The sequence below is a fragment of the Archocentrus centrarchus genome, chromosome 21, assembly GCF_007364275.1.
Source record: "Archocentrus centrarchus isolate MPI-CPG fArcCen1 chromosome 21, fArcCen1, whole genome shotgun sequence".
Lineage (NCBI taxonomy): Eukaryota > Metazoa > Chordata > Actinopteri > Cichliformes > Cichlidae > Archocentrus > Archocentrus centrarchus.
In genome coordinates this window covers 21,436,309-21,456,924 of record NC_044366.1, presented here as the reverse complement: position 1 = coordinate 21,456,924, position 20,616 = coordinate 21,436,309, and the positions used below count along the sequence as shown (strand labels likewise).

Sequence of the window (20,616 nt, the reverse complement as noted above, 5' to 3'; positions counted from 1 at the left end):
CACTAAAAGAAGACCAAACAGACAATTTTCATGATCATTTCCAGGCTATCCTACTCTTTATTTAATGCAAATTACAGTACCAGGGAACTATTCCTCGGAGCACGCAGAGGGAATATTTACAGAGGCGCACATTTAGCATACCTTCACAGAACAAAAGAAAAAGAACAAAACAAAAACAAACAAATGAAATAGAAATTTCAGTCACAAACAGAGGCATTCAAGTAGTAGTACTGTTATACGGGATGTTTTTGTAGTATTTTCTTAGATTCTTCTTTTCTATTACCCCAGTCAGCATGACACTAGCACACGTGCCAGTATAATATATTATACCAGCATATACACTTTTCTTTTTTTTTTTTTTGGTAGCCATTGTGGTGGTTTTATTGTACTGGAGTAAGAAGACAGGGTGAAGTGGTCAAACCTTCTGGTGGAGGGTAGCAACACGTTCATGAATGCAAAATTACAGCAAGCAGGAGACAGGAGAAAGGCTACATGACTTGACCCCTTAGGTGCTACTGAATTTCACCTCCCTGAATACACAGACCAGGAGGAGAAACAAGCAAGAGGACAGAGAAACAACAAAACATCCAGAGAGAAGAGAAGAAGAAGAGTTATTGCCTCTGAGGATGGCTCATCACAACTACATCATAGTCTGGCTTTGGTAACAGAACCAACACTGTGAGTAATACAGAAACTGCATTGTATATAGTATATGAGGCCTTTTTTTTTTTTTTTTTTAAAACCCTGCTGCCATCCACAATACACCACCCACCCACTTCATACCCCGAATCTGTGCCAGGACTGCAGTACATGTATGTGTGTGTGTGTGTGTGTGTGTGTGTCCAAGATAAAACATCTATTAAAATAAACACCTGTCTACTGTATCTTCAGTTAAGGAAAAATATCCTTACAATTAATGTCTGTATATTACAGCAAGTGTGCAATGAAAAGGGGGGAAAAGATGTGCATCGGGTGGGAGAGAGGGTGTGTGAGTGAGCACGTGGATAGCAGGACATTCAACAGCACCAAAGGGAGAGTCACAATATCGGGGGGGGGGGGGGGGGGGGGGGGGGGCGTGGGCTGGGTGAGGGTGGAAACAAGGCGAAGGTGTATGAAAGCAAAGGCACTCCAAACTATAGTTACACTATACATGACTAGTTCTTGTTACAATAATACAGCTGTTATCTACTGTACAGGTAAGATTGAACATATGGCTGGATAAAGATGATCATCACAGTCATCTACAATATCCATAAACAACATCAGTTTTGCCCTGATTCTGTTTTTTTTTTTTTTTTAAGTCTTTTTCATTTCGTTCCCTCACCCTTTGTCATCTTTGTTTTTGCTCATAAACAGTACATGGGTCTGCATATATACATACCTTGAACACAACATGGAAAAAAAAAAAAAAAAATCAACATAACATAAAAAACAACATACAAGTCATACAAGTCAGGATTTTGGTGAGGAGCATTTATGCTGTATATACAAATTCAGTTTTTTTCTTTCCATTTTTCGTTTGTTTTTTGTTTTTTTGTTTGTTTTGTTTTTTTTTAAATGTAGTGAGTATTCTCCGTAAATAAGACAATTCGTCAGACTGTACCCAGTGGTTCTATGTGCTGCAGGTGGAGGAGAAAGAACGCTCGGCGAACGATTCAGTCAGTGGTCACGACACGCGAGGCAGGCGGCGGTGCACCAAAGACCCCGGCCAAGAGTCGAGGGTGAAAATGAATCTCGAATTCTTCACAGAGACGGTAAGAGAGAGAGGTTCTAGACGGGAGAACGTGTTTGTCTAGACGCTGCACTGTCACAGAAACGCCGTTACAGACGGAGTCAGTACAAAGACGGGGGGGGGGGAATAGAGCGATGCCCTAAATCCATCTACAGCCTTAATACAGACAACACAGGGAAGTGGCTGCTGGAATCGAACCAGACTCCAGCAAACATAAAATAAAATAAAAATAAAACAGAAAAAATAAAACACCACCTTATCTAAACCTATTGTCTTTAGGCAGCAGCAAATATTGCCACTGCTCTGCCAGATATGAGCTCATCATAAATGATTTCTGAACCATTGTAGTTAATATACATATATCTATATATACTTTTTATACATAAGGAAAAGTAATATATAAACTGTGTATGCATGTTTGTTTTGTATTGTATGTATATATTATACAAGCACACAGGACCAGATACATGTCACATCCATCACACATGGCAATCCAAAAGACATCTGCCCAGAAGAACAAAAAAAAAGAAATGAAACTTAAAAACAACGTTGAGTAAAACAGCTTCTTAACCTTTTTAAAAAAAGAACCCCGGGCAAAGGAGGAAAAAAAAACCAAAACAACACTGTCCAAACGTCCTCAGAAAGAGGACTGCTTCTTCCCACATACACCAGGATCATCATGCATCCATGTGTGTGAGGGTGTGTGTATGTGTGTGTGTGCCTGAGGGTATGTTTGTGTGTGTCTGAGGGTGTGTGTAAGTGTGTGTGTATACGCGTGCGTGAGCCTCATGCCTTGTCTGCAGAAGTGGAGGTGAGAGGGCTTGGTGACCCCCAGGTGATCCTACCATACTCAGGCCATGCACTACAGAAGGAACCAAAAGGGGGCATTTGGGGCGGGGGAGGGGTTGGCCAGGGGACAGAGGGGTTGGCCAGGGTACAGAGGGGTCAGAGGTCAAAGGATGCAGAAAAATGGAACAATGTAGAGGGAGGCCAGATATAGAGGGAGAAATAGGGCAAAAAGGGGGACAGCTTAGGACTTTTCTACAGATTGTCCTCTTACAAACATTAGCAGGCTAGCATTGTGTATACATGTACAGTGTACTTTTATCAATAGTACAGTCGACAACACCTCTGGCCCTGCGGTTCACGTCCCCGTTAAGAGGGCACGGAGAGGTATCTTTGACGGAGGATGGAGAAGAGTTCAAACAGCTGTATGAGGAGGCCGGTTTGGGGGTTAAAGAGGCAGATTGGGGATGCTCGTTTTGTGGTCAGTTAGCTGTCGAACCCGGCCTGCTTCAGCATCGCTCCGCTGCTGTCAGGGAGAGGAGCAGGGCAGAGCAGAGCTGAGCAGAGCTCACCCCCTGGCCAGAGCAATGGAGAGGCTGTGGGCTGGGGCTGAGACCGGGGCGGGGCAGGTGCTCTGTGGGCTCAGGAGGTGGAGTTGGAAGCTGAGGCAGAGGCGGTGGTGGTGGTGGGACCTCGCTCTGTGCTGCTGCCATCTATGAACAGGAAGAGGAAGTACTCAGTTGAGCAGCTGGTTTAGAGATAAAGGTAGAAAAAGAGTTATAGAAACACAATGAGAGCAAAGGACACAAATCTGTATATACAAACTAGAATGAAGAATATGGCAGTAAATGTCAATAACACAGTTCCTCATTAACAAGGTTGTGGAGGTGCTCAGTGATACTGAGATCAAACTGTTTATTTTTAAGGTTAAACATAATCATACCATAAGAATAAAGGAACTTTACATTTTATTTGAACTTAACTTTCTAGCAGTTCCCTAAAATGTAAATATAAGAAATAAATGTAAGGTGAGCTACACGTCACATTACAGGGAGTGAGTCTGGGCTTATGTGGTCAGGCAAAAGCCACTGCTGAATCAGAATATAGTGTGAAGAATTTATAGCACAAAACAAAAAATTGTCTGCAAATAATAACCGTAAGTTTTTAAATCTCAGTTATCTTATTTTATTAATCACTGAAAGCCAAATGCTGCAAATGTGCCACACTGAGGCAGTATGTTAGGTAAAGTCAAAGAAACAACTTGCAATGCAGCATTTAGTGCTCACAGAGCATTTCGGCAACATCAGTACAAACCAACTTTTGGCTTAAATTTAATTTAACTTAAATCTGAGCTAAACAGACTGACCTTTAGGGGATGAAACTGTTTTTCATGTTAGCAGCGAGCAAAGCCACAACCAGTACTTCAAAGTCATAAAAATAGAGCAGCTAGCCACATGAAACAATGGCCTGACAGAGGTAGTGTGGCTCTAACCTGTGGTGGCAGACGCATTGGTTGGGGTGGAGGCGGCAGCCTGGCTGCGGGCGTGGGCAGGGATGAGTATGGAGGCCAAAGAGGGATTACTAGATAGTTCTGAAAGAGGAAGAACACGATATATTACCACACCACGTTGGTACAAAGCTACCTGCAGACCAACAATTGAAACATAGTTATTTCTGACATAGAAGAAAATTGTGGAGGCAGAGATAGATTTTTAAAAAAGTAGCATTTTAAGATGTGCTTAGATCTACTTATATGTAAATGGGGTGTGATAAAGCATCACCACACAATAGGAGAAAACCGATTTGCCTAAGACTACAGCAAACAAATAATTTAAATGTACCGTATTTTCCGGACTATAGAGCGCACCATACTATAAGCCGCACCTACAAATTTTTTGGAAAAAACTGGAAACGTACATATATAAGCCGCACCGGGCTATAAGCCGCTGGTATCTCCGCCGCTCTCGGTTTTCCACAATTACTCGGCACTCAGCAGAGGGGGACAGACAACCCCAAATTTGAGTTATAACAAGTCAATTCACCATTGATTCGTTCACGCCGAGCTTACGTGCAGCGGCTCTATTTCCCTCCTGTAGTGCCAGGTCGATAGCCCTCAACTTAAAAGCGGCATCATAGGAAGTTCTTTTTGTGGTTTCCATGATGAGGGAGTTTGAAAAAAATCTCTTTTGTGCCTGCTGCTAGCACTTGTTGGCGCTTTCTTCTTTGATTTCCAACTTTGACGTCCCATGATTCATATCCTGCTAAAGAGCCCCCTGGTGGTTAAAGAAAAATCCACAGAAACGCCGCACCGGGCTATAAGCCGCATGGTTCAAAACGTGGGAAAAAAGTAGCGGCTTATAGTCCGAAAAATACGGTACTTTATATTCATATAAAGTTTTGATGTTGTTCTGGAAAATTGATCTGTGAGCCTCTGGACTAAATTTTAAAAAAGTTCCAAAACAAAAAAATGAGGAAAATGGGAATAAAACAAGTGCACATCCTTCTGTGGTTGGTCTATCTAAATGAAGTAATGTGAATAATTATTCAAAACAGATGGCACTGAAAAACTGTATACCCCCAAGACTTCACATCCCTCTGAATTTGTTATTTGTAATATTCGCTTTAAACCGTATTTACAATGCAAATGTGACTAAGGGGTATGTTTTTTTGCCCTCTTTAGCTACATGTTAATGGTTTCTCCTCCGAGGAACACTTTGTGTGCGCCCGTACCCTGGGTAGTGAAGTTGAAGAGCGAGGGCTTCTCTCTCCCGTTGGGCAGTTTGACGCTGGGGTCGCGCAGCTCGTCAAAGAAGGAGTGCGCGCACGCCTCTAGGGGTGTTAGGCGGGCCGTGGGCGTGTACTCCAGCAGCCGGGAGCACAAGGCGATGGCCTCTGGAGGCGTACGTGGCCGGAACACCTGAACATCGATTCGAGTCAACAATGAGCACATGAAGTGTTTTCCAGGTGTTGCCAAAGAAAAAGAGACATTTCAGTGCCATTAACACACACACACACACACACACACACACAAAGTCTGGGTTAGCAAATGAAAAATTAATCTTTACTGATATCTTATGAAAGCTAATGTACTTTGTCAAATGCATTTTTTATGACAGGTTATGAATGAATCAGTGGGTGCATATGGTTGCTATAGCAGTCAGTAGCAAATCTGCAGCTGCAGAGAGAGACCACAGTGAGGCACCTCGGAGGTGAGCGGGAGTGCCTGGTACTCCCGCTGCCTGCTGATTGGTTGATTCCATTTTCAAATAGAAGAGCTGTGCTTAGCAGAGAGACTGTCCCTTTAGAGTTTACCACCCATTTAGTTCCACACAATACTTAATAAGCAATGAAACAACAGTATGATGTGGGGAACTAATGCAGCAGATTAACGTGACTAACATCAGTCAGATCATATATTTGCTTTGAGCCTGTCCCAAAAACTTTGATGCTACTGCTAATGGGTGTAAATCCTGTGCTACAGGTGGTCAAGAATAAAGGGAGTAACTGTTTATAGCTTGATGAACATGAACTGTTGTCAGACTCTTTCCAGAAGCAAATGACACTCGACAGTTTGGGTTTTTTTTATATAATTATTGTGGCTGGAAAATCAATAGGAGATATAAATGTGATAGGTGCTAACTTTGCATTCCCAGGATGTTCAAAAACAGCAAGAAATCAACAGTTGAGACTTTAAAATAGAGTAAAGGGGTAAACATGGCTCAGGCAATCTAATTGGAGCTTGTAATGATTAACAAGCTGCAGAAAAAAGAAAATTACTAAATAGAAGGAGCAAATAATTCAAATGCTAAGCCTGAAACTGAAAGAACGATTCCTACAGTTTGAGCCAGCCTGAGACTTTTTAACTCAGTATGATGCCACTTTAGGACCAACTTATCTAAAATGAATTACTTTGGGTTAAGGGTGCCAGCTGTTTGGCTGTGGAATCCCACTCAGTGTTCTCACAGGAGCCAAAGTGCACCATGCCTCATATACATTGCCTGGTACTCGGCCATGCTTGATTTGCACTGCCGCACATTGTTGCTAGCTACCACACGGTGCATCTGCTCAGAGCATCCAGGCCACAGCCTCTGGGTGAAAAACCCAAACTTAGTTTTTGATTAATTTATTCAATGACTTAAGAATTTCCAAGGATCCATGAGAAACCCTGGGACATCCCATCTTTGCATCTTATAATCTTTAGACCTCAGTACAAATATGACAGTAATTATTCTACATGCAGGTCTGTTAAATGAAGATGATGATGATGATGATGATGTTGAGCGGCAGCGAAGCAGCAAGCGAGCATGTTGGCAAAACAGTAATGACAAAATGTTGTTGTGGTGGATCTTAAAGAAGTAAAAGGGCTCCTGTACCTGTTGACTCACCTTAGTCCAAGGATGTGCCTTAATCTGGGGAAATTTGAATTCGGTGTAGTTGGGGTTCATCTCACGGATCTGTTCTCGAGTCGGGGTGCCGAGAACCTGAAACACATAGGTGGAACCATTAGGCTGAGTAATATTCCTTGAACTTGAAGTGACATTTATTTGGGAATGTCTTAATACTTTACACACTGTGGGCCAGCATGGTCATTACCTTAATAATTTCCACCAACTGGTCCACCCCACTGTCACCAGGGAAGATCGGCTGTCCTAGGAGCAGCTCGGCCAATACGCAGCCGGCTGACCACACATCTAAAGGTGTAGGAAAGTGACCAAATGTAAAAGCAGAAGAGGAGAAACCGGCCACCTCTGATATGCTGTTGTAAAGAAGCTTATGATATCATGAGTAACATGCAGTCAAATCATTTCCTGCTGAATGTAAATGTATGAGGTGGCCAAAGGGTTAAAGCTGCCTACCTATGCTGGAAGTGTAGTCAGTGGCACCAAAGATCAGCTCAGGGGCTCGGTAGTAGCGAGAGCAGATGTAGGACACGTTAGGCTCTCCGCGGACCAGCTGCTTAGCACTGCACACAAAATTATAGCAAATAATCATCATCACCACCATCTGCATACTCCAAAAGAAGAAAAATATGAACCTGAAGAAACACCCTGTTTTACACATGTGAGTACAACACAGTGAAATATTGAACCTCTGCATACTTCTTATTATAGAATCAAATTCACGGCTAAAAGGAAGATTTCTACATTTCTGCTACAAATATCTCAACATTTAGGCAAACTAATAAATAATAAATTATCTCTTTTCAAGAACGCAATGAACTCATTGAGCGCTTACACAGTGAACAGGTACACTAGATCCCACACACTCTGCCCTAAAGTCACATTTTATTTGGACTGCTTTTAGTTCTGATGACAGCACACATGTGCCATCACATCACTTTGATGAGGTCATTTCTGTCCAGAGTTTGGTTAATTTTTCACCAATATCTTGTATTGATGATGGGAGAGTCAGACTTCTCTGGCACATCCCAAAGAGTCTCACTGGGGTTAAGGTGTGGAGTCTGTGGTGGCCAATCCATCGGGGAGGGAAAAATTCACCGCTGGAAAAACCTGATCATTCAGGTAGTTAGCTGACCTCATTTTTGGGTGCGTAACATTGCTGAAGCTAGACCTGCGCAACAGAAGCAACCCCAGATCATAACACTGCCCACACAGACTTATATGGCAGGCACTTGGCATAATAGGTCATCACTTCATCCTCTTTTCTCTGATGCACCCATCCCTCTGGAACAGGGTAAATCTGGACTACGACCACATGCCCTTTTTCCATTTCTCCAGAATCCAATCTTTATGCTCCTTCTGCTGAAGCCTTTTTTCTGATTAGCCTCACTGATCAGTGGTTTTCTTAACCCTTTATCACCCAAGTATCATACAGGCAGCCTGGACTTTTTTTTTTTTCTCTTTTTTCTTCTTTCTGAAACCATTTGAATTTTCTCTCTAGCACAAATGGTAACAGAGTTGCGGCATTTAAAGAGCGCTTGTAAAATGAGCTTGCTGCCAGCCCCATGGTAAGTAAAGGGTTAAGGCTATATAGCTGTTTAGACCCAATCCCTCAAGTTTGCGTCACATTGTGCACATTTATATATGCGCTTAATTTCATTATTAAACAAAGCCATGACTTCTACTGCTAATTTTTTTACAATTTGATTTCACCAAACATTTACCTGATCTACAATCACCATCATTCCAGATTTTTCCGACCACATTCAAAAGGAAAAGAGTGATATTCTGGGAAACAGACTGGCTATCTTGAGAGTTGGTAATTAGATGACTGATTTCATTCTCATACTCATAAAGGCTGGAAACAGGGGGAAACAGTCAGTCAGCCTCATTTGTTTAATTCCTACATAAATTACTGTAAGAATGATATACAGCAGTGTTACAGGGACTTTTTTGGCGAGGTACTTCAAAGTGCTTTGCTGTCTTCATGATGCCACTAGAGACTCAGAATGAACAGGGTTACTCAGTGGCCTTTTGAAGGCATGATAGATCTTTTTTTCTTTTACTTTTTCACAGATCCAGAAGAACAGTTTCCAATGTCAATGCTGAGCTAAGCTAGCTGGCTGCTGGCACCCACTTTTGCTTTATTAGACATAACTGCAGTACCAGTCTAAGCATCTGGCAGTATTTTTTTAAATGCCAAGGGGAAAAAAAAAAAAATCAGATCACTGTAAAACATGAATAAATGTCACTGTATCCTTCACCTGCCAAAGTCGCAGAGTTTGAGCACGGCCGTCTCTGGATCCAGCAGCAGATTCTGGGGTTTGATGTCCCGATGGCAGATACCAAACGAGTGAATGTAGGCCAGGCTCCTGAAGAGCTGGTACATGTACAACTGCGCAGGAAAAAATGCACACACACACACACACACACATTACAAAAACAGCAAACTCAGCTTTCATTACAGTATTAAAGTACAGAAACTCAAGACTCTACTTCAGCTCCAGAAAGTACATTTTACAACAAATGTTGAGACTCCAGCATCACACACACTGCTGCTTCTAACTCCTGAACCTCGTTATCCAGGTTTGTAGAGATGAAAGGAAGTGTTTTAAAAAAAAGAACAAAAAAAAAACTAAACAAAAAAAACTAAAGCAAAATTTATAATCATAATTCATTTACGGTTTCAAATTTACGATCTAATTACAGGTCACCCTGTTCTTGCAAAGATTAAAAAATGACTTGTTAAAGCAGTGAAGTAGGTGTTTAATCCTAATTGATATTTATATTGGTGCATTTCCTTTCAAATAGAACAGAGCACTGTTTTTGCTCTGTGGAACAGCAGGTGTAGTAAACAGGTGGGTTTTTTAATTGCTTCACTGAAACAGGAACCACGTTCAGACTCAGTTTTTTTTTTTTTCCTGCTAATTATTCCCAATTTGATTCACACATCTGTCAGCCAGAGTAAGTCCTAAAAAGTAACATCTTGTCTGTGCACACAGGATGCAAACAAAACAAAACAGAAGAGAGAGACTACAGAGAGAGGTGTTTTAAAAAGATCTGTTTTGGCAGATTTTGTAGTTTATGGTCCTGTGATTTGCTTTTTTTAATCTGAGATCTATACAAAACACAAAAAGTTACTGAAAGTTAATGAAAGTCAGCTAAGAAAAAACACTGAACACTGAAAGAAAATTAATGTTTTTGGAGTTCAGCTGTATTTTCTACTAACACAGAGAAGCCCCAATTACACCCACTGTTTAATACATACTTGGACAAGTATTTATCTAATATTTTACAGAAAAAGGAAAAATATACTTCAAGAAATCTGAAGATATAAGAAGATACAGGACATATAATGTGGGGCAGTCTGGTTAAAGTGGACCTATATGGACTTTCGCAGACAGTTTGTCTCATATTAGGAGCATAAACATTCTCCAAATCGAAGTTCATCATGACTGAATCATGCACAAAAACACCATCCCATCATTCTAATATATATGCAGTCTTTAAACTCGCAGCTTTCACCAGACGAATTAGGTTACTTAAACCCGGATTTAACAGCTCTACATGAATATGTATTATAATTTTGGTTGCCATTTCAGAATTTTACATCTCTCCTTAATATGGTCATCTCATAGCTCAGCAGCCCCACCTTCTGTTTACAAAGGGATGTCAATCAGAAGAAAGTTGGCTTCAGGGAAAGCTTGCTAAAGGGAACTGAGCTAAAACAGCTTGTTTCAGGCAGTGGTTGAAACCAAGGGGCTGTACCAAGGGAGTGTATAAGATAAATAAGAATTATTTTGAACTGTGCATCATGGAAAGCTACTCTAGTAGAGCCAAGCATAGAAATAGGGAGTTGAAAACATGCCTATCAGGTTTGTTAGGCAGAAAGACAGAGTTTTATACCTTCACATAAACCATTGGCAGAGTCTGTTTGGCTCGGCTGTAGTGTCTGGCCACTCTGTAGACAGTCTCGGGAACGTAGTCCAGAACCAAATTCAGATACACTTCATCTTTCTGTCAGTGAGAAGCAACAACAAGAAAAGCAACAAATCATGAGAATTGTATACAAAGAGCATCATTATCTGAAAATATTAAACAAAACAATACAATCCATGAAAACTCGTGATCTTAACATTCATTCATCCTATTACTCTGCCTCTCCTCTCAGCTGTGATGCGTCTTTTCCCAAAGAAAGAAGCCGTTTTTGTGCTGATGTAACTGATGCCGTTTTTTTGTAGCCTAACTGGGAATCCATTGTATCTCTCCCTGAGGGAAGGAAGCACACAACCATGCGTCATAACGGTCGGTGCCCCAACGGTGGCTGCAGACAATGATATCATTTCCTCATTTCCTGGTTGGAAGAGGCCAGTGTTGGAAGGCGGGGTTGTGCACGTTGAACTCTGGTGCGCACTGACCATGAAAGGATGCTGTATCTGGGGGGTTCTCCACCCAATTATTCAAAGACTTCCCATTTCCTTTAAATGTGGCCAGAGTGAGTCCAAAGTACACCACTAGAGTTTCTTGAGAAACAATTGCTCAAGGCTATAAATCATTTAAAAATAATAAATAAATAAATAAACATACCAAAGGCCGAAACGTAGCAGTTAAGAAACACTTTATATATTCATGAGGGAAGTTGCTCACAAATGCATTCATGATGCATTCACAGCTAGCCGGCTCAGGCCCTGATTGCATGCTAGGAGGAAAAGCAGAGGTCGCTGCATAAAACACTCTGCCCATGCTGGGGATGGGCATAAACCAGCACTGAGTGATCAGTGGCATTATTTGGAAAATTTCTATCATCAGAAGAATTATTTTTACATCTTTGCCTCATATGCACTTAATAGTAATAATAAAACCAATAAGACCAACAACTACTAGTAATAACAATGTAACAAACTGAGCATTTTTCACTCATGCTCTGCAAAATACAAGAGCAACTATAGTGTTGCTATCACTCTCAATACTTTGACTTCCTTTCAAAATGCATAAATATTTAATACTGACTTAATCAAATATTGTGGTCTAGTGAAAAATGCCCAAAACACTGGACAGCATAGATTTGATCTAATATTACCCAAAGTAGAGCAAGCTGGGGTTTTGTGGGGGACTATTTTCACCAGGGTATTGATAGACATTTGGTGCTCTAGTAAGTATTCATAGCACCAAAATGGTGATGTGAGATTAACCCAAAATAAACTACACTGGCCATGTTAGTGAAGAAACGTAGCAGCAAGTGCAACAGCGTGGCTCACTGAGGTTTTAAATACAGCTGAGGGATACGGGGCAGAGCAAGAATAAACCTGGCATCATTTTATTGATGCTGGGGTTTTTTGTTTTTTTTTTGTCATTCTTTTCAATGGAATTTGTTGACGCACTCTTCAGTCTTTTGTGCTTGCAACATGAGTGACTTGCCTCTAAGATATAAGTTGTGTTGTAACTAACAGAAGGTTTCTTCACTCACTGCCAACATCAATGTCTGATGAAGTGTAAAACAGTTCAGTTGCAAGGACGGCTTCACATGGGTGTGCCTTCTGTGTAGCATTGTGATGAACTATATTTCTGATAACAATAACTCACAGGAAAATTAGACCCCATCTCACAGCTGTGTCACCACACTCATAACTGGTAGCAGTTTGTTTGTCATCTGGAAGCTTATGTGTTCTGAAATCACTACATCTTTGAGAGAAGTTTGAGGTGAGAGCATACTGCTATGTGTAATCATATAGACTAGCTAGTACTAAAAGGTGTCCATACTTCCTTGAGTAAAAAAGTGGAGCTTTTAAATTCAATTTTAATTAAATTATTTCTTGATTTTCTCTCTCCCTTCTAGCTAGTTTGGGGCTGACTCTCCGTATCCTTTTGTCTCATCTCCCCCATCTGTTAGCAGTGTTGCCCAACATGCAGCTTAGGTGCTGGCTCCCTGCAGGTCCGCAAAGCAGAATGAGTGAGCTGGGCCGGCGAAGCGCCTCCAGACAGACTGTGCAGTACTCTTCTGTCAGCTCAGTGTCCTGCTCTGTGCTGACAGCTCTCTCCTGTTCACACTCAGATGACTGGACACATATACAGGCAGTGAGTGAAGTACAGGGCCTTGACGATTGGAAGAGAGATGGACACGCATGCGCATGCGCGCGCGCACACACACACACACACACACACACACACACACACAATTTCCAATACCAGTGACTATGGCTTCATTTTACAGACTCATCTGTCACCGGCTTGGCATTCATTCCTTAGCACCCTCTCTCTGTGTGTCTCTCTTCTACCAATCCGAGCATGCAGCCATTCCTCCTTCACCAGCAAAACTCCCATTGATAACAATTGTGACGTCTAGAGAGTCTGTTTCACCTCCTGCTAGTGCCACAAAAAGCTATATTTAGCATAGCAACAGCGATGACTCACTTCCTGCCTCACTACAAAGCCACTTCCTTGGCTTGTTCCCGGAAGGTTAGCCAGGCAGGATCTGATTCGCTCCTTGTTCCCAGCTAAGCAATTCAGTCTCTAATTTGGTAAGAAAAAAAACACTCACCTCTGAACAACTGGTTAAGCTGTCATTAAGATTCATGGTGCTACAAGAATTGGTAGAATGGTTGCAGTGGGTAACCCACAGTCGCATGTGCGTCTGTGCTTCCTTGTTGACCCTTACGAAGCACATTTAAATGCATATCGTGAGAAAATTACACAACTGTGAGTGTAAATGAGTCTGTAAAGTCAATGAAGGCAGATAGCAGCACAGAAAGAGCCTGAGGAACATGTGAGAGGTGTTAACTGAGTCCTTATTTTGGCCCACATTAATGAAGCCAGCAGCATGGCATTATGAATCTAAAAGTAAGTCTTTAATATGTGCAGGAGCACCGCCAGATATGTTAGCCACAGCCATAAACTCTCACCTGTCTCTCACTGCTTCCCTAGTGGCAGCTCTACCAAGCTCTACCAATTCATTATCCAAATGCAATGCTATTCAACCACAGCCTGTCTATTAAAATCTGCATGTGTTTTTGGAATCATTTTAATGACCCTAAGTTCAAGAAGAAAAGGCTGTCCGTAGCTGAAAGCTACACTGGGATGGTCACAGCCAGAAAAACCAGCCAGGAAGCCCAGAGGCAAAAAAAAAGGTGCCCATAGGCCTCCCCACCCCCAAAACTATTTGCATTGCATGTTTACTCAGCCATCCTTCAGTTGAACTCAAAAAGTAAAACAGGCTCAATATGAAGCATTTTGTTATCAACGCTTCAATAAATTATGCACCATGTAAGCACAACATAATCTCAAATAATAAAGAACTGAAAACTTGATGTAGACTTGTTGTTGGAAAAGGCCGCAAGATTTTAATTTTTTTTTCTTTTCTCATTTGGTAATCCAGCCTTTTTCCTTCCCAGCTAATTCAGCAAGCAGGCACGGCAGTCAAGTCATTTACATCATCCAAGTCTTTCTGACATGCACGGCTCTCCATTTATCGGACAGCATCTGAAAGTGTCTGCTTCATATCTGAAGTAACATCACTCAACATTCACTTTTAGCAACTTAAAAGTCAAAACTGCACATAGCTGTAGTATTAATGGATGTGCAGGCACAAGATTGTGGCTCCTCTCGTCTCCACATGCATACCAGTGAGTTTCTTAGCTTACAAAAAAAAAAAGACTGTTTTTGACGTAGCCATAAATAAAAATCACAAAAGAAAAAAAAATGCAGTTATTATCTAGCAGACATGTGGTCAAACAACCAATCGGGGTTATGCTCGTGTTTATCCAGACTCATTTAAATGTAGTGAAGACTTTGGAGAAATGGGGGACACCAATTCAGCATCAGACTGAAAGTAATATAGTGATGATCAATGATGATGACCTCTGACTTTTTGGATGTAAAATATCAACAATTAACATTTTGTCCTACAATTTCCCACAAGCTATTCAGTTGTTTCATGAGAATGTGATGGCCAGACATTTGTATGAATAACTAAACAAAAATATACTGCCTATGGCGACAGTGGTCAGCAGCATGCAGTCATTATGTTTTCAGGTTACATATGATAAATGGGCCTTTTTCTATACAAAGGAAAATATGAATATAGGGCTTTTACACATTTACGCACAAACACTGGCCCATAAATACCGCAGGAAGTGCAAAAGACAGAGTTTGCTTGCCCACAGACAACTAGAAAAGCACTGAACACCTTCACACCTTATATAAATAAAACTTTATAGTGGTTGCCTTTACTGCAAATGAGTCAGGGGATGTAACAGATTAACAAGACTCACCGGCAGTAATAAATATAATTTGGGTTATTACAAAACAATAACAGGGGTTGAAATTAAGTTTGATGCTTCAGGCGTGTAGGAGTTGTTCCTCTGAGTTTATTACACAACAATAGTTTCATTAATTACATATAATAAATTTTCCCCAACATGGAAAGTTTTCCCCAACATAAATCAGAATCAAACAGAAAATGACACAGTGTACTTTTCTTCACTCAGTTTGTACACTATATATATATTTTCTCTCTCTCTCTCTCTCTATCAGACTGCTGGTTGGTGTAATGGTTTGGGGTTGGATCCCTTTGTAGCAACTGAGCATTGCTTAAACACCACAGCCAACATGAGTGTTGTTGCTGACCATGTCTTTATGACCACAGTGCACCCATCTTCTGATGGTTCCTCCCAGCAAGATAACACAAACCTCAAATCATCTCAAACTGGTTTCTTCAACATGACAGTTAGCTGACTGCATCCAAATGGCCTCCACAGTCACCAGATCTCAATCCAGTAGAGCACCTTTGGGATATGGTGGAATGGGAAATTCTCATCAAGGCTTTGTGGCCGACAAATCTGCAGCACCTGTGTGATGCTATTATGTCCATATTGACATAATAGCATCACACAGGTGCTTTTATGTCAATATGGACCAAAATCTCTGAGGATTTTTTCCAGCACCTTGCTGAATCTATGTCATGAAGAATTAAAGCAGTTCTGAAAGCAAAAGGTGGTCCAGTACAAGAAAGGTGTAATTAATGGAAGTAGTAGGTGGGTGTATGTCACTGGCTCATAGCTCAATTCTTTTTTATACCAATTCGTAGCTGATTTTTATATATCTAATCACCGTTCATTCAGTAACCTAAAAATGAACTGAACTTTAACTCTTTTAGTCTGTCACAGTAGAGCAAACCTGTAGTGCCAAACTGCTGCCAAGAACGTTGTCATAATGCATGTTTTTACACCAGTCAGGATACTGAAAACAATCTGTGCTTAAATATATGTGATTTTAAGAAGAAATGCAGCAGAGGGCAGCTCCATGTCAGCTCAGTATCTTCCATCCACTTTCACTGTGATTTTTACAGCTAAAAGTCAAGCGACTATTTGCTTCCCTGCCTACGCTGTTTGGACTGGTGGCCTTCTGTTTAAACACAGTATTATACAAGTGGTTAAAAGGTAAAAGCAAAAGCACACGGTGTCCATCAGGCAAGCCACATGCCAGCGCTTACATAAGACTACCTGTGTACATGCTGACAGCTTCTGTAGCAACAGTCTCACAGCTGCACCCAGCATGAACCCTCATTTCAGGACACCAATGGCACTTACACACACCTGACCTCTTCTCATGCCATTTCTTTGTCTTTTTTTCCCCCCTTCTCATACTTTTTTAAACCCATCTGCCATCTATCCATCAACCTGTCTGAAACTCTCCATCCCACTGACATCACCTTTTGCCTATTTCACTACCTCTCTGCAGCTCTATGGGTGGTAAAATCCCATACCAACAACATGGTGCCAGTTTCCATAAATAGACATGGTGAGGAGAGGATGAAGGGGGAGGAGAAACTGATACATGGACGAGAACACAACAGGGGATTTACAAAGATGCAAAGGGGCACGCAGTAGAGACTCAAAGGAAACTTGCGCAACATAAAATCACAAATAGCTGTGATTGCAAAAGTTGACCAGGTGTAAAGTGATTTCTGCAACAAGTCACCTCAGCCAGTGTGTCGGTATACCAAGAATTAGCAGTGATTCACAGAGTTCAGTGGGCACATGGTGAGAGGTCGGGACAGGGTGGAGCTTGCACGGCACGGAAGGGAGAGCTTGAGTGAATCTATAATTAGCAGATGCCCTCAGTCCACTCCCCTACAATCTTCAACAGCTTTCCTTGGCCTCGGTAGGAGTGCAACAGGAAAGAATTCCTAACTGCAGTGTCATGGGTATAGTCCCGACAGCATGTGAGCCAAGTCCATGTGGTTCTATATTTGACACACAGACCTTTGCCCGTTGTAAGCTAGTTGAATGACATAGCACAGCCGTGTAGTCTCCAGGGGACCGCTGATGGTGGGCAGAGACAGACAGCAAAGGCACAAAGGAGGACTTTCCTGTCACAGCATGTACTATTGTATTTATTACGGCTAAGTTGGTCAGGAGGCAGATGTGTGATGAGGGCGGATTCGCCCAGCAGGCCAAGATCGTTCAAAAATGAACCAAGAAAACATTAAAAAAAAAAAAAACCCATAAAAACAAGAAACTCCCAGAGACAACAAAACTGACTGTAACTGTGTCACAATTAAATAACTTTACAACTCTGATTGATGCCAAGTGTGCAGTCCCTTTAAACACTGAGCAATTAAGTGAACCTAAAAAATGCTCGAGAAGAGGAAAAACCTGTACTGAAAGGAAGCATTTGAGGACAGAGTAAGAAGGGAATATACCAAGTTCACAGAGCACATTTAGTTATTCCATCAAGATACTGCCTACGAGAGGCTGCTGTTATGCTACTGCATAATGATGAATTTCATCTTCTTGTTTTGTTTGCAAACCCCCAAGATAACTTGAAAAGGCCCACGCAAGAGGATCCTATAAGTTACTACCTTATTTTAGAAAACCAAAACAAGGATTTTTTTTTTTATACATTATTTCACTTGTCCTTGAATATGCTTCCTGAGCCACAAACAGTCAGGAATGTTCTGCATAATTAAATATGCATCCTCCCACAGTCAGCTGAAGAATTAGAAGAAGCGTGTCAGCCGACTCACCTTGTCTCCACTGGAATAGAAGAAGTAGCGCAGGCGGACTATGTTGCAGTGGTCCAATTTCCTCATGATCTGCAGCTCACGATTCTGAACAAAAGAAAAAAATATATATGAAAAGATACATTAAATTGATGCTTCAGACAGCTTTCATAACAGTTGGTCTAAAGAGGGTCAGGAGATCTTGAAAGCTTTCCACTGAACCTGCAGCGCACCGTGGAGAGTTTATTTTGAGCCTTTTTTAAACCAACTAGATGTTAGAAGCGTTACGTGTCAGTATCACAGGGTTCAACAGCAATGACTGCACTGTGGACATGCCAAATGTTTCAAAAATTTAAAAACCTTACATTGCTCTGTCTTATGACAGAAAACACATACCATTAGTCATCTGGTTTCACAATAATCTTACTGACAACCACATCGCTGTCACAGGCCAATGTACCAAGAGTATGCTAATAAGCATAAACAACAGACAAACATTTCTTCAAGGAATTTCCGCCATAAAAACAAAAAAAAAAAAGCACAACAAAATTATGTGTTGACAGGATTTGAGGCCCTGTGGCCTGATGCCCGTTCCCATCAAAAGCACCGGCACCTGTGGAAAGACTTCTGCAAGAAGATGCTAAGAGCTTTAGTAAAGCTCTGGGGCCTGCAGTGTGATAATCCAGAGGCCTTTGCCACTAGAACAAAGTAAAATGTAATCACTGATCCCTGTCTGACCACTCCATCTATATTCATATACAGTGTTTCCATACATAAAAAAGGTAAGGCGGATGGATTTTCTCAAGGGTGGGCAGGAATTCAGGCATTACGAAAAGCTTTAACAGCTCCATTATAGTCCACATTTTCTCCCATTCTCCATTTCCCTTCCCTCCTTCCTACTCTTCTCCACAGTGCTCACTGTTGACTAAAGTGCTTGTGTAACATACGGAGAGTGTGGCCCCAGTGTAGAAAAATAAATGGATGGTAGTAAGAATATAGAGAACTAACACAGAGATCAGAAAAGAAAGCTTAGTACAGGGCCAAAGTAAAAAAAAAAAACACACAATGTGTGTGTAGCTGTGAAGTGAAGCCATTACATAACATTCTGACTTTTGCTTAAAAATCCTGCAATTTGAATGGAAGGTGCACCCTAATGAGTGCATAATAATATTTTAAATTAGAAACTTATTAGAGCTACTTATGTTATAGCTGCGATGTGGGTTTTCAATGAAAATGTCCACTTGTAACTACAAAAGGACTACCACCCACATTCACTTTTTTGGTATTTGATAAAGGCTAGTGGGTTCTGTGAAAAATAATTACATTCAGAAACCAAGAGCTTTGAATTTTGCAGAATACAGATATGACCACAATGACATCAGCATAGAGCATATATACTTGTACTAAGAAAAGTAGTTCAGCTTCCTGATTAATTCCCTGGTAAACTGACTGGTTACCAAGCGAATTCACAAAGTTATTAAGCAAGCACAAAATTCCATGATTGTCAGGCTGACTAATAAGCTGCAGACTGAGTGCCAGCAACTCAACATCAAACGCTGTGCTGTGGGTTTCTGGGTGATGCAAAGCCACTTGCAAGATGTGCAGTTAGCTGGCTGACCACAGAGCTGCTAATGACCCGATGGACTGTCTGAGCTTGTCTAAGGACGGGCTTCAGGTTTAGTGTAGAAAGACAGCACACAAATCATCTTTGTATTGCTTAAAATGGGCTCACATGTGGCGTAAAAGGAAACTACTTCCAGAACTTCTGACTTCAAACACCAACTGACACTACAGTTTAGAAGGTAATTTTTAAAATATCCATCCATCCATCCATCCATCATCTTCCACTTATCCTTTTCAGAGTCATGGGGGGGCTGGAGCCTGTCCCAGCTGTCATAGGGTGAGAGAAGCGGGGTACGCCCTGTACAGGTCACCAGCCTGTCGCAAGGCTAACAGAGAGACAGACGACCATTAACACATCTATGGGCAATTTAGAATCACCAACCCCACCAAACCCCACTAAGCGCATGTCTTTGGACTGTGGGAGGAAACCGTAGTGCCCGGGAAAAAACTCACGCAAACAAGGGGAAGAATGAGCAAACTCCACACAGAAAGGCCTCGGCCAAGGTGGATTCAAACCCAGACCTTCTTGCTACTAATTATATGGAGCAGCAACAGGAGATTGCATCCATCTTTGACTAATCGGATTATATTACTGATTAACTGAAATTTATAGAGTATTATTTATCAGTGACTTTGATAAGTGATAAACTGCTTTATTCAAGTCGAGACAATCCTTCCAAATACCTTTAAAATCCTTTAAACTGGGATCATGAGGCCTGCTCTGAAGACATCACATTTTAAAGGATTATTTTTATTTTATTTTGCATCAGAACTACAGGAAACAGTGAAAAGGGAAAAAACAAATGCATCAAAAAAAAAAAAAAAAGTTGTTTACTATATGCAATGACACAAAAGATGCCCATCATAATTTCTTTAAACCAAAAGATTTCAAACTGCTTATTTTGCCTGTCAAAAGAAGCATATTTACATTTTAAAAAGTTAGAATCTGTGAATTTGAATTATTTTTCTTAAAAAATAAATACGGATAAATGTGGTTGATGAAATGTGGTGTGAACTGTTTGTCTGAATGGGTGACTCATAAAATGCCTCTTCCGTGGGCCGTGATGACGCTTGCA

At 41.2% G+C, this 20,616-nt stretch overlaps 1 protein-coding gene across 3 annotated transcripts in view; it reads right to left on the bottom strand.

Moving 5' to 3' along the window:
* Nucleotides 1–1,271: 1,271 nt before the first annotated feature.
* The window catches only part of gsk3ba (glycogen synthase kinase 3 beta, genome duplicate a), a 32,418-nt gene continuing 13,073 nt past the window's right edge, over nt 1,272–20,616 (bottom strand). The window contains exons 3-11 of one of the 3 annotated variants that reach the window (XM_030757705.1): nt 17,942–18,025; nt 10,825–10,935; nt 9,183–9,313; nt 7,375–7,481; nt 7,112–7,209; nt 6,892–6,999; nt 5,249–5,435; nt 4,011–4,109; nt 1,272–3,266 (exon numbers count right to left, since the gene is read on the bottom strand). In XM_030757705.1, coding sequence (XP_030613565.1) covers nt 3,232–3,266; nt 4,011–4,109; nt 5,249–5,435; nt 6,892–6,999; nt 7,112–7,209; nt 7,375–7,481; nt 9,183–9,313; nt 10,825–10,935; nt 17,942–18,025 — 960 coding nt within the window. In that variant the 3' untranslated portion in view covers nt 1,272–3,231. The remainder of the gene's footprint in view (nt 3,267–4,010; nt 4,110–5,248; nt 5,436–6,891; nt 7,000–7,111; nt 7,210–7,374; nt 7,482–9,182; nt 9,314–10,824; nt 10,936–17,941; nt 18,026–20,616) is intronic. The other 2 variants (XM_030757703.1, XM_030757704.1) reach the window with 2 other exon arrangements.